Source organism: Mustela nivalis (assembly GCF_964662115.1).
Source record: "Mustela nivalis genome assembly, chromosome: 17".
In the NCBI taxonomy this organism is placed as follows: domain Eukaryota; kingdom Metazoa; phylum Chordata; class Mammalia; order Carnivora; family Mustelidae; genus Mustela; species Mustela nivalis.
In genome coordinates this window covers 10694789-10709252 of record NC_139036.1, presented here as the reverse complement: position 1 = coordinate 10709252, position 14464 = coordinate 10694789, and the positions used below count along the sequence as shown (strand labels likewise).

The 14464-nt window shown below is 44.9% G+C and overlaps 1 protein-coding gene across 2 annotated transcripts; it reads left to right on the top strand.

Moving 5' to 3' along the window:
* The first annotated feature begins 5097 nt into the window (after window positions 1-5097).
* Window positions 5098-8074, top strand: UBB (ubiquitin B). 2 transcript variants are annotated; one of them, XM_082705781.1, is made up of 2 exons: window positions 5098-6074; window positions 6987-8074. In XM_082705781.1, the coding sequence occupies exon 2, from the start codon at window positions 6993-6995 to the stop codon at window positions 7908-7910; it is 918 nt and encodes a 305-aa protein (XP_082561907.1). In that variant the 5' UTR covers window positions 5098-6074; window positions 6987-6992; the 3' UTR covers window positions 7911-8074. The 2 variants fall into 2 exon arrangements, with proteins under 2 accessions (XP_082561907.1, XP_082561908.1); XM_082705782.1 differs by lacking the exon at window positions 5098-6074 and adding an exon at window positions 6242-6444.
* The last annotated feature ends 6390 nt before the right edge of the window (window positions 8075-14464 follow it).

The following is a 14464-nucleotide window of genomic DNA, read 5'->3' as shown; positions in this document are numbered from 1 at the left end:
GGCAACTCGTTAGTCACTCATTCTTTCAACAAATATTTACTGAGCACTGATTATGTATCAGGCTCTATGCTGGCTGGCTCCGTTTGGAGACATAGTGATAAATTGGAGAGATGTGGCCTGTACCGTCATGGAATTTATATTCTAGCATGGAGACAAGCAGATTTTTTTTAAAATGTGCGCAATATGATGATAAACTGAGTAAACATGAAATTGTTATTAAGTCACCAGGGTGCTGTGACTGAGTTCTGAGAGCAAGGGTGGATGGCAGAGGTGGCCCCTTTGAGGGGGTGACATTTATTTTTTTATTTAAAGATTTTTATTTATTTTTTGACAGACAGAGATCACAAGTAGGCAGAGAGGTAGGCAGAGAGAGAGGGAGGAGGAAGCAGGCTCCCCGCTGAACAGAGAGCCCGATGCGGGGCTCTATCCCAGGACCCAGGGATCACGACCTGAGCCGAAGGCAGAGGCTTTAACCCACTGAGCCATCCAGGTGCTCCGAGGAGGTGATATTTATAGTGCTTGAATTATGACAAAGAAATGGCCATGGGAAAGGCTCTTGGCCAGGGAAACATCAAGTGCAAAGGTCCAGAAGTGGGAGAAAGCTTGGATGGCCAGCATGGTGGAAGGGACAGAAGTTGCTGGACAGTTGAGCTCTGCCTGCTTCTCCAGCCTCATTTCCCAAACCATGGACCTACATGTAGGCACCCTAAATCCCAGACATGCACAGCTACCCCACTCTTTCTTCAATGTGCCATGCCTTCTCATTTTGAACCTACTCCTGGTGACTGGGTTTCTAAATAATACCTCCAACAAAACCTTTGGCTTCCTCTCCTACCCTCCTCCAGGCACCAGACTGTTCCTTCCTCCTCTGGGCCTTCCTAGAAGTCTGTATGTACTTCCAGTTTTTTTATATAGCTAGCATTTCCTGAGTGCTTTCTATACGGCGGGCACTATTCCAAGCACTTTACCTGTATACTCCACTTTATGAGGCAGGTCCATTTATAATCCTCAAAACATCGATGAGCAAGAAATTATTACTGACTCTACGATACAGATGAAGAAACAGAGGCCCAGAGAAGTGACATCATTCATCCCCAGTTACACAATGAGGAAACAGCAGTCAGGATTCCAACCCAGACAGTACAGCTTATATTTTAACCACAAAGGCCTTTTGCCTTTCAAGATTGAGAACAGTGGCTAACACTCATGAAGCTCTCCCTATGTGCCAGGCTTCCCAACTCTTGACGTGCATGAACTTACTACACCCTACAACTCTCTGAGGTAGACACTAAGTCCTCACCAATCCCCTCACTAGCACTGAGACCAGAACTTTCTTGGGTGGAGCCCAGGTCCTGTCCCAGTCAATAATCCCAATGTTTCCTACACCCAGAAATTGCTGAACAAATGTCTGCGGGATGGATGAATGAACTAGCAGACCCAGTGTTTTTTTTTTCTTGACTCACAAATCAAGAGCATACAGTGCCCAGAAACAGTTGCTTGGAGAAAATTATTATAATGGAATATAAATCTGTTGTAGTAAATATATACCTATGAGAACTGACTAATATAAAGGCTAACTTCACATGCATATTTGCTGCATTTTCAAATGTGAGGTAGGGTAATTCCTTTATATTTCAGAGATTGTATTATATATCAGAAGATGTACTAACCGACCAAAATGGGGCAAAGAGCTGCTTCCAAGACAGCTCCCACAATAAATCTGATGTGTGTTGAAGTGTTCTCACAGCTCACAAAAACAACACATCAACTTATAAAACCATCTCCATCTAGCTATTATTCTTTGACTTGACAGCAAATAAGTTTCACTTATTAGACACAATGAAGAAAAGTTTAAAATGTCATTGAGGAGGGTGGCTCAGTGGGTTAAAGCCTCTGCCTTCGGCTCAAGTCATGATCCCAGGGTCCAGGGACCGAGCCACGAATCGGGCTTTCTGCTCCGCGGAGAGCCTGTTTCCTCCTCTTTCTCTGCCTACATCTCTGCCTACTTGTGATCTCTGTCTGTCAAATAAATAAAATCTTTAAAAAAATAAAATAAAATAAATAAAATGTCATTGAGGGGCACCTGGGTGGCTCAGTTGTTAAGCATCTGCCTTCAGCTCAGGTCATGATCTTGGGGTCCTGGGATTGAGCCCCATGTTGACTCCCTGCTCAGAGGGGCATCTGCTTCTCTTCTCCCTCTGACCCTCCCCAACTCTTGTGCGCTCACTCTCTCAAATAAATATTTTAAAAATAAAAATAATAAATCAGTAGGGAAATGCAAATCAAAACCACAGTAAGATATCACCTCACACCCATTAGTAACAAATATTGGTAGGATGTGGAGAAATTGGAACCCTTGTACATGGCTTGTGGTTATGTAAAATGGTGCAACCATTATGGAAAACTTAAAAACAGAATTACTATAAAAACTTAAAACAGAATTACCATATAATCCAGCAATCCTGCTTCTGAGTATATATCCAAAAGAATTAAAAGCAGGATCTCAGAGAGATATTTGCACAGCCATATTCATTGCAACATTTTTCACAATAGCCAAGAGGTGGAAGAGACCCAAATATCCACAGACAGATAAGTAGATACACACAATGTGGTATATACATACAATGGACTATTAGCCTTAAAAAACAAATTTGTCACATGTATGGATGAACCCTGAAGGCATTATACTAAATGAAATAAGCCAGTTGCCAAGTGAAAACAAATACTATACGAATCCACTTTTATAAGGCATCTAAAGTGGTCAAAATCATAGAAGGTAGAATAGTGGTTACCAGAGCCTGGGGGCAGGGAGAAATGGGGAGTAGTTGTTAAGTGGATACAGGGTTTCAGCTTCGAGAGAAGACTCTACGCCCCCCCCCCCCGCCCACCCCCCACCCCCCCCCCCCCCCCCCGGGTGGCTCAGTCAGTTGAGTCTGCTTTTTGCTCAGGTCCTGATCCCAGTGATCATGCCTCTCATTGGGTTCCCTGCTTAACAGAAGAGCCTGCTTCTCCCTCTGCTGCTTCCCCTCCCTGCTTGTGCTCTCTGTCAATGAATAAAATTTTTTTTAAAAGTTGAAAAAAATTCTAGAAATCTACAAGTCACAGTAATGTGAAATATAATTAATACTACTTAACTGTACACTTAAAACTGGAAAGAGGATAAGTTTTATAGTATGCTGGTTTTTTTGCCGGGGGTGGGGGAGCTAAAGCAAGTAACAAAATGTTTGGATTTAATAAAGTTGGGTGTTGGTTATGTGGTTGGTTATATTTATTATCTCCAACTTTCATTTATGTAATATTCCATAGTAAACATTTTTTAAAAATATATTTATTTATTTATTATTTAACAGAGATCACAAGTAGCAGAGAGGCAGAGAGAGAGGAGGAAGCAGGCGGGGCTCAATCCCAGGTCTCTGAGCCCATGACCTGAGCTAAAGGCAGAGGCTTTAACCCATTGAGCCACCCAGGTGCCCCATAGTAAACATTTTCAAATAGCTATGTTTTATTGGACAGATTTCATAATTTTAAGGCCCAAATGTAAAGACAATACAGACATTCTCCCTGTGTTCATGTGGACATTCAATAACAGTTTCTAACTTGCTGGTAATGAATCAGGAGTTTCATAATTCTATTGAAATAAATAGCCAAACGAGGAAATGACAAACCACTTATTAACTCTGTATTTTAAATATCAGATGATAATGTCAAGAAAACAACTGTGAATTTATCATTGGAAGCACAGTTTTCGCACAGATTTTTATTAAAAGACATCTAGCCAAGTGAAATTACTTAGAATCTTTGTTTTTTTCCAAAGGAACTGCCTACGCAAAAAAACATTTTCTCTGTGGAAAATTAACTCTGGTTTTTAGCTTTGTATTTTGGTGCCTGAGGCTGTCACTAAATTGGGGTGCCCCCCCCCCATTGAACAAAGGTAAAACTGCATAACATTCACTGAACATGTATTGAACACAATGCCAGGTATTGTGCTAAAATATCAAATTCCTGGTCTTTGGGATTTTGTCATTCTATTCTCTAATTTGTTTACAAATCATCTTTTACAATTCACTGCCGGAAATTACATTATGACTAAAATGTTCACTTATAAACAGACCATAAAAAATTCACCTTGTTTTACAAGGACACCACTTGTCTTCCTTCTGAAAACATTTTGCTTTGTTGAGGTTACCAAATGCCCCACTTTGGGAAAACATTAAACCAGGAAGCTGTATGACTAACTTGGTTCTGGCAATTGCTAGAACCCCCCAAATGATGTCATCCTATCCGTCAGGAGCTCTCCGTTCTAGATTATTCTACCACCCAAACTCAATGACTCAGGAGAAGCTGCCAGTTCGTGACACAAACTCAGACTCATTCTAAGTTTAACAAAAAACAAATAAAAAAATTTAAAAATTTTCATCATCGACCTCCAAATCCAAAATTAATTTAAAGAAACATTTTTATCTGTTATTCTAGTAAGCAGACCTTACCCAATTTGAGTTCATTTAACTTAAGCTGTTGTCAAACTCGTCATTTACCTGTCTATACTGTTAACTCACGGACACCGTTTTGGAAAAGGACGCTTAGAAACGCTGTATTTTAATGACTGACGACCTTTTCTGAGGGGTATTGTCGTTGATTTGCATTAACGTGCTCATCTGCAGACTACTCCTCACTTAGGGAGGTTGGTTATTGCGCCACAAACAACCCTCTGCTTGTTTATTTCCACCCCCAGCTCCATGACTCAGACTCGGGGCCACGTGTCACCCAGACCCAACGCCCCTGCCTTAGTGGCGTTCCTCGGGTTATCTCCTTGCGGGACATGGGGCCACACCCACGGCGTAGGGAAACCAGCTAGAGGGGTCGTAGCTGGGAAATGCCACCTTACAGGGTCGCACGTTTAGAGGAAAAACACTACTTTCTTGTACACGAATTCCTCGTCTCCCAAAGCGGGTTTTCGGCTTCCCGATCCGCAGCTCTCTTTTTCCCCCCAACCAGAGTTCGGGGAAACAGCAAGGAGGTGAAAGAGACTGCAGGTTTCTGCCCACCGTCGTGGTCACCGGGAGCCCGAGCAGAGTCCCTCTGGGCCTCCTTGGAGGGGGGCGGGGCGGGGGACGGAAGGAGGCCGGCCCCCCACCCCACATGTCCCGACCCCAGAGTCTAGCGTACGGATTCTCCTCGGGAACTGAAAAAGACAAAAGCATTCTGACTCTAAAAAAAAGTGGCACTAAAGCTCCTTCATTCTGCTATAACCAACGGCGAAAAATGAAACCAGCCGTACGGGCTCGCGTTAAGATGGGGGTGGGAAGGTGTGCTTCCGCTGCAGACACTGACAAAACACAGCGGCGTGCCGCGCCGCTCCTGAGCGCCTCCGAACCCGAACCGGGGTGCCCCCGCCCCCGGAAAATCGCTGCGGAAGACCCTTTTCCCCACCTAACGCGGGAAAAACCTAAGACTTAGAGGGGTTTGGGATTTCGGAGGCGGGAGCAAACTATCCCTCCTCCCCCACCGGCCGGAAGTACCCCTCTCTCTCAATGGCGCGCCTCTGTGGCGCACGCGCACTGAGTTACTTAGCAACGTCGGCGCTAACCCACCCAGTTTGGAGCCCAGCAACAACCGAGCCGCCGCGTATCCCACCAATCAGCGCCGGCCTCGCCTTCACCCGCTTCACCAATCAGTGCCGGCGCTGCAAGGAAGTTTCGAGAGCTTTCGAGGAAGGTCCCCTAACTCAAATCCATCCGCCAGATAATTTTCCTACTTTTTCCTAAGGGAGGATAAGGGTCGCCTGGAAGAGAGGGGAGCTGACTTTTCAGGGTTTTTTCTTCGGCTCTGAGGAACTTGGGGCTCAGTGGAAGGGCCTAATCGGGCCGCGGGAGGTGGGGCCGCGCGAACTACTTTTAGCCGCGTACGGACACGGCGGCTACGTAGGTAGTGATGAGTGACGCAACAGACGCTGCATAAATTTCAGCCCCGCGGAGCCGCCAGCGTTCAGGAGCGGCTGGCATTGTCGGGTGTGGGTGTCTTGGCGTTTGAGTGAGTCGACGTGATTGCGCTCAGTGTCCTTCACTCGCTAACAGGTACTGGCCGGTGTCTTTCGAGACCTAGGAGGAGTGGAGAGGGGCTCCAAGCGAGACCAGGCTGACGGATTGGGAGGTGGGGGGGGCGCCTCAGGGAAAGGGGTTGGGGGAGGGGAGGGTGAGGTGACGCGGCGCTGCTGCGCCGGGCCTTTCCGGAAGAGTGGGCCTTGTTTACGTGGAGGGAGCGGGGGCGGTTGGCGCGCGCGCCCGCCCACAGAGACCAACCGACACTTAACCAATGGAGATTCCATCGCGTCTGCTTCAGCGGGGGAAGGAGGAAAAGAGGTAGTTTAGTGTGCTTTCCAGAACTGTCTTGAGTTTTGAATCCCCGCGCGGCGAAAGGGTCCCACCTCACTTTTTTCTTAAGACGGTAATTTTTATTTACCGAGATTCGGGTTTTTTTTTTAATTCTACGTATCTTTTGGGGAAATTCAAAGGGTGCGGGGGAAGACTATTTAGAAGACTGTAGAGTAAGGTTCTGGATGTAAACCTTTGGGGTTTTTTTTTTTTTTTTTTTCGTTTAAGTTGAAGCCTTGATTAAATTTCTCATTCAGCGGCTGATTCAGGAATACTACGGGGGGGGGGTTGTGAGCGATGTTAACGTGGTTCAAACACTTGGAAGATGAAGTTGTTCGTTTTGGAGAATGGGTTATAGGTGTGGGTAATAGAAAGATTTTTAAGATTTATTTACTTCAGAGGCGGGTGGGGAGAAGGGGGGAGAATCCCAAGCAGGCTCCATGTTTAGCACAGATCCTGACTCTGCTAGGGCTCTCTCCCATGACTCTGATGATCTAAGTGGGTGTCCTGAGTGAAGACACTTAACCCACTGAGTCACCCAGGCACCCCTCTAATACAAAGATCTTGAGATGTTACGCTTTTTTTTTTCTTTTTTTTTTTCCTCTTAAAATCTAGGTCAAAATGCAGATTTTCGTGAAGACCTTGACCGGCAAGACCATCACCCTGGAGGTGGAGCCCAGTGACACCATCGAGAATGTGAAGGCCAAGATCCAAGACAAAGAGGGCATTCCCCCCGACCAGCAGAGGCTTATCTTTGCTGGCAAGCAGCTGGAAGATGGCCGCACTCTTTCTGATTACAACATCCAGAAAGAGTCCACTCTGCACCTGGTCCTGCGCCTGAGGGGTGGCATGCAGATCTTCGTGAAGACCCTGACTGGCAAGACCATCACTCTGGAGGTGGAGCCTAGTGACACCATCGAAAATGTGAAAGCCAAGATCCAAGATAAGGAGGGCATCCCCCCTGACCAGCAGAGGCTTATCTTTGCTGGCAAGCAGCTGGAAGATGGCCGCACTCTTTCTGATTACAACATCCAGAAAGAATCCACCCTGCATCTGGTCCTTCGGCTGAGAGGTGGCATGCAGATCTTTGTGAAGACCCTGACCGGCAAGACCATCACCCTGGAGGTGGAGCCCAGTGACACCATCGAGAATGTGAAGGCCAAGATCCAAGACAAAGAAGGCATCCCCCCTGACCAGCAGAGGCTTATCTTTGCTGGCAAGCAGTTGGAAGATGGCCGCACTCTTTCTGATTACAACATCCAGAAAGAGTCCACCCTGCACCTGGTCCTGCGCCTGAGGGGTGGCATGCAGATCTTTGTGAAGACCCTGACCGGCAAGACCATCACTCTGGAGGTGGAGCCCAGTGACACCATTGAAAATGTAAAGGCCAAGATCCAAGATAAGGAGGGCATCCCCCCTGACCAGCAGAGGCTTATCTTTGCTGGCAAGCAGCTAGAAGATGGCCGCACTCTTTCTGATTACAACATCCAGAAAGAGTCAACTCTCCACCTGGTTCTCCGTCTGAGGGGTGGCTGTTAATTCTTCAGTTTTGAATTCATAGTGCCCAATGATGGCATTGCTCTGCACTATAGCCATTTTGCCCCAATTTAAGTTTAGAAATTACCAGTTTCAGTAATAACTGAGTCACTGGTTTTCTCAATAGCTGTTCAAAATGTTAATAAAAGTTTCGTTGCATGGTAGCATATCTGGTGTCTGTCGTGAAATTATGTAGTGGTGTGGGGACTATTACCTGATTAAAACCATGTTCAAAGAAGGGACTTAGCATTCAAAAAGTCAGTTTCATCACTAAGTCATTTTGGTTGAGAAAAGGGTGTGTTACGGGGAATTTTTTCTTTATTCAAGGTCTGTCTTAGTGATCTTGATGTACGGGGGAACCATTTCATAAGTATTGCACAATTAAAAGTTGCTAAATATGGAGGCTTGCTGAGGGGAAGCAAACTTAATTACTATCTTTTAAATAGTGGTAAACAAAGCTAATGAAGCATTACAGAGAGGAGATTTTGGTTGAGGCTGCTAAGGTGTGTCATCAAGTATTTTGATTACTGGTTGACTGCTCTTGTTGGCTGTCAAGTGCCTTCCATTCAGGTTCTGACCATAGATTACGAAACCCTAATTTCTCTGCAGTGCATGAGCTTCAAACCAAGTGGAGTCCCCGCCAACAGATTTGGAAGAATTTGGGTTTGAGGAATGACCTGATCAAGGCAACTTGTTGACTTTGGTCTTAGGCAACAAATGAAGGGGATTCCTAAAAGTTAGCTCTGCCTAAACATGGGGTTTGAACTCTTCAAAGCTGTTGAGATCAAATGGCATGCTCTGCCAACTGCTAGGTGCCTCATTGGTCCTTAATAACTTCACATTTTTTTTAAGGAGAACCAGTAAAATAACAGCAAATGAGCTGAGACTTGAGAAAAACCTTCACTAGAGAGCCAGCCAGATGCAAGTAGTTCTTCCACATCCATACTAATAAAACATGTTTCCAATAAAATGGAATAAGAACCTTACCTGGATGAGAGGGAGGGTATCCTTCATTGTTAAGGATAACTTAAGTTCTTTCTCCTGCATTCACAATACCCTGTAGGGGAACTTAAGAATGAAAGCAGTTTTCAACTTGGGACAAAATTGGGAGTTGAAGGGAGTGTAATGTAAGGGGGAGAAGTTGGAAGCCCTCTTGGGTTTTCCCAAATTGACACTAGTAGGAAAATAACTTCTGGTGCAAAATCGTGATTTCAAGTGTGCTGTTAGGAGTAAGAACAAGAACTTAAAGATAGAACAGCAGAGCAGGGAAAGAAGCAGAATGAGAAGTAGGCTTACTGCTGAGGAGTCCTGTCCTGGGGCTCAATCCCAGCGCTCTGACATGACCCAAGCCAAAGACACACCGGACTGAACCAGCCAGGCACCCATGGGAGTAGGAACATCTTAAATCATCCAGAGGCATGTGATGACAAAGCTATACATTATGCCTAGAAACAGGCCTCAGTCTGTAGGTATACCTGACAGTGGCTGGCTTGCTACATAATTCTGGGAACTCCGTTTTAGCTGTAGTTTATTAATTTCTGCCCTAGAAATTTACTTAAATTTGAGTATGAAATACTAAGTTGGAGCACTGAACCAAGGTTTTCGTTCTAAACTGGACTGTGGAAATAATATTTAGTGGGCTGTTTTCAGTATTTCAACACCCTAGAATGGTAATGCTTGAGCTAGAAAGGGCAAAACAGCTATGTTAAACTTTCGGGAGTTTTGGAATTTGGAAAATTGGGAATTTGGAAAATTCACTTTAGATTTAAGGAAACAACATTCACTTTGAGATGGGAAGGATCTTGATACTAGAAGGTGATATCCTCTCCAGTCACAACATTTTTTTTTTTTTTTGACAGCCAGAGGGAATACAAGCAGGGGAAGTGGGAGAAGGAGAAGCAGGCTTCCCGCAGAGCAGGGAGCCTGATGTGGGGCTCAATTACACGACCCTGGGATCATGACCTGAGCCGAAGGCAGACGTTAAACGGCTGAGCCACCCAGGTGCCCCCAGTCCCAACATTTTATGGTTGACTTGCTCAATGCCTATTTTTTAGTTCAAGCCAAGAACTCAAATCCAAGTGTCCTGTCAACTAGGAGTTAGATACCTCAAAACTGACACTGTTTTTGTCCTCAAACTAGTGTTTTTAAGGTGGCGTTTTGCTGAATATTCAGAGTTAGAAAACGCCTTTTTCTAGTGAAGCTAGGTTTCGAAGATAAGTCTTGATTCTTCCCTGGACTTTCCTTTACACTTAAAACCCTTGATTAGAAAACCTGGGGAATAAAAGTATTTCACTGAATAAAAACCTAGCGGTGGTTTGGGCATTAGGACTTGAACAGTGTATTATTTCTCCCAAATCTTCACTGTCTTGACAGTTGGCTGCTTTATATTGTCTTGTGGATCTCAAGATAAAACTTACGCTGTTTAATTTTCTCAGGGTCTCTTCTGTAGGGGGTTCCCTATGAATTCATGGTTTAGCAAATCCTCTCTGCACACCACTTGAAATGTGACCGAGAAAAATGCTCTCTGTGTGTTGGTCTTCAACAACCCGTGCTCTCAGTTGAGTGTGGGAAATGAGTTTGGGAAATGAGTTCATCACTTGTGGCCTCAAACCTTGCTCTACATTGAACAAAATTGAGGCCAGTTGTAGTGTGTGGTTCCTGTTCGTTTCTCTTGACCACTGGTAAGACACCGGCAATGCCGGGGGGGAAATGTGACTGGGAGTGGGGTTTTGCTTTGGGGATGTTCTAGAAAGGGATAGGAGGGGTGATAAAGATGTATTCATGTATCTGAATCCAAGATAACTCATTTTTTTTAAAGATTTTATTTATTGGGGCACCTGGGTGGCTCAGTGGGTTAAGCAGCTGCCTTCGGCTCAGGTCATGGTCCCAGGGTCCTGGGATCGAGTCCCACATCGGGCTCTCTGCTCAGCAGGGGGCCTGCTTCCCTCTCTCTCTGCCTGCCTCTCTGCCTACTTGTGATCTATCTCTATCAAATGAATAAATAAAATCTTTTTTTTAAGATTTTATTTATTTATCAGAGAGAGAGGGGAGAGAGCGAGCACAGGCAGACAGAATGGCAGGCAGAGGGAGAAGCAGGCTCCCTGCTGAGCAAGGAGCCCGATGTGGGACTCGATCCCAGGACGCTGGGATCATGACCTGAGCCGAAGGCAGCTGCTTAACCAACTGAGCCACCCAGGCGTCCCGAATAAATAAAATCTTTAAAAAAAAGATTTTATTTATTTATTTGACAGAGATCACAAGTAGGCAGAGAGGCAGGCAAAGAGAGAGAGGAAGGAAAGCAGCAGGCTCCCTGCTGAGCAGAGAGCCCGATGCGGGGCTCAATCCCAGGACCCTGGGACCATGACCTGAGCCGAAGGCAGAGGCTTTAACCCACTGAGCCACCCAGGCGCCCCTCCAAGATAACTCATGTTTATCACCTAGTCAACTTAATGTTCTTTATCCTCCTAGAGTTAGTCCCTCATCTAGCTGCAAGAGATACAGTTCTCAATTGCGCTGTTAGTCTAGATGCCTAAGAGCCCATGGGAAGAGAGAGACCTGTGTTCTGCCACGGCCTGTGGTGAAAGTACCACACCGGCCCCTTAAGAAAATGTTTGCCCTCTACTTCAAATCCAGTAAAAGCAGGGTTTCTTTTAATACATTTCTTTCGAAACAGTGCTCATACCTGTGTGCAAAGATGTGCTAAAAGAGGGACCCCTGGCTCGTTCAGTCAGTAGAGCATGCAACTCTTCATCTTGGGAGTTGGGAGGTCGAGCCTCATGTTGGGGGTAGAGATTAGTTAAAAGATTAAAAAAAATATATGGGGCGCCTGGGTGGCTCAGTGGGTTAAAGCCTCTGACTTCAGCCCAGGTCATGATCTCAGGGTCCTGGGATCAAGCCCTGCATCAGGCTCTCTGCTCAGCGGGGAGCCTGTCCTCCCATCTCTCTGCCTGCCTCTCTGCCTACTTGTGATCTCTGTCTGTCAGATAAATAAATAAAACCTTTAGAAATAAATAAATAAATAATAAAAAATTTTTTAAAGGGCTGAATACTTCCTTGGTTTACTGAAGGCAGTTGGTCCCAGGTCCTAGTCTATGCTGATTCCACTCCAAGATAGTCTTTGTTAGTTCTTGGTGAAATGAAAAAACAACAGCACAGTAAATTTTACATAATTTTAAAGGATTATATGCCCTTGGTGTGTAAAAATGTTGCAGTGGGTTGATTGAGAGTATGGCTCTGGAGACAAGACTACTTGAGTTCAAATCGCTCTACCACCTACTGTAACCTTGGGCAACTAATTTATCCTGTCAGTACATCATCTGTACTATCCTGTCAGTACATATCCAGTCAGTTCCTCATCTATAAAAATAGTATTACTTAGGGTGCCTGGGTGGCTCAGTGGGTTAAAGCCTCTGCCTTCGGCTCAGGTCATGATCTCAGGGTCCTGGGATTGAGCCCCGCATTGGGCTCTCTGCTCAGTGGGGAGCCTGCTTCCTCCTCTCTCTCTGCCTGCCTCTCTGCTTACTTGCAATCTCTGTCCAAAAAAAAATCTTAGAAAAAAAGGTATCTCTACATACAATGTGGGGTTTGAACTCATAGCCCTGAGATCAAGAGTCCCAAGAGTTCCACCGAGACCGAGCCCACCAGGTACTCCAGGAAGTTTTGAATTTGAAAAAGAATCTGGTGGGACCCCTGGGTGATTCAGTTGGTTGAGCAAGCCACTGGTGATTTTGGGTCAGATCATGATCTCATGGTCATGGGACGCAGCTCTCCTGCTCAGTGGGGGTAGAGGGTGGGGGTGTGTCTGCTCCAGATTCTCTTCCTTTGCCCCTCCCCACTGTGTTCTCTGTCTCTAAAATAATAAAGAAATCTTTAAAAAAAGAAAAAGAAAAAGAAAACAAATTGGGCAATCTTTTTCTTTATGGCTTCTGGGCCAGAAAAATAACTGAATATGTAAGGCTTTTAATAACTATTTATAACTCACATTTTTTTAAAAAGGAGATTACATAATGCTTCTCGTCATTATGGGACAGGAGTGTTTCAGGAAGAGGAAACTACCAAACTCAGGATTTCCAGATCATAATAACATTTTGGCCCCCAAGGATCAACAAATGAGTGACAGACTCTTTGGAGCCATTAAGTATCTACTGATTAATAGCTCCAATGTCAACAGTGACTTTGACATACACTTTATTTTTTTATTTTTATTTTTTAAGATTTTATTTATTTATTTGATAGAGAGTGAGAAACCCCAAGAAGGCAGGCAGAGAGAGAGGCAAAAGCAGGCTCCCCGCTGAGCAAAGAGCCCGATGCAGGACTCGATTCCAGGACCCTGAGATCATGACCTGAGCTGAAGGCAGAGAGGCTTAACCCTCTGACCCACCCAGGCGCCCCAACATACACTTTCTTTTTTTAAAGATCTTATTTATGTAAGTATGTATTTATTCAGGAGCGAGAGCAGAGGGAGGAGCAGAGGGTGAAAGATGGTAGACTCCACACTGAGCACAGAGCCCAGCACCGGGCTCAATCCCACAATCCTGAGATCATGATCTGAGCCGAAATCAGGAGTGAGTGGTTTAACCCACTGAGCTACCCAGGCATTCCTGACATGTGCTTTTTATATTACATAACTATACCTTGCCAAGCTTACTGAACACTATTGAAATTGTTACTTATCGCTCCTGTGATAGCCCCATGCTTCTTTATAAGTTAAAATAAGTATGTTTCAAAAAAGCACAACTTTGGGGTGCCTGGGTGGCTCAGTCGGTTAAGCGTCTGCCTTCAGCTCAAGTCATGATCCCGGGATCCTGGGATCGAGTCTCACATGGGGCTCCCTGCCCAGTAGGGAGTCTGTTCCTCCTTATCCCTATGCCCTTCCTTCCTCCTGTGTTCTCTCTCTCAAGTAAATACATAAAATCTTTTTTTAAAATGGCATGTCTTTGCTATCTTGTCCTTACTGATGTTTTGGGCTTGAGTTTTTACTTCTTATTTTTTTAAATTGAAACAGCCTGATTCATATTTGTTATCTTCTCAAGGGGCCAACACAACACATATTCATAATTTTTAAAAAATTAGAGGGTGCCTGGGTGGCTCAGTGGGTTAAGCTGCTGCCTTCAGTTCAGGTCATGATGTCAGGGTCCTCGGATCAAGCCCCGCATCGGGCTCTCTGCTCAGTGGGGAGCCTGCTTCCTCCTCTCTCTCTGCCTGCCTCTCAGACTACTTGTGATCTCTGTCAAATAAATAAACAAAATATTTAAAATAAAAATAAAAATAAAAACATTAGATAATCTAGAATGGCAAAAAGAAGAAAACAAAAATATTTGATTTATCTGAATTCCCACCAACTAGAAGTAGCTATTCATAAGAGATTTTTAAAAATTTTTTATTTTTATTTTTATTTTTTTTTTTAAAGATTTTATTTTATTTATTTGTCAGAGAGAGAGCGAGCGAGAGCAAGCATAGGCAGACAGAGTGGAAGGCAGAGTCAGAGGGAGAAGCAGGCTCCCTGCGGAGCAAGGAGCCCAATGCGGGACTCGATCCCAGGACGCTGGGATCATGAC

Coding starts and splice junctions, on each gene's coding strand:
- UBB (XM_082705781.1), top strand. CDS start 6,993: ATGCAGATTTTCGTGAAGACCTTGACCGGCAAGACCATCACCCTGGAG.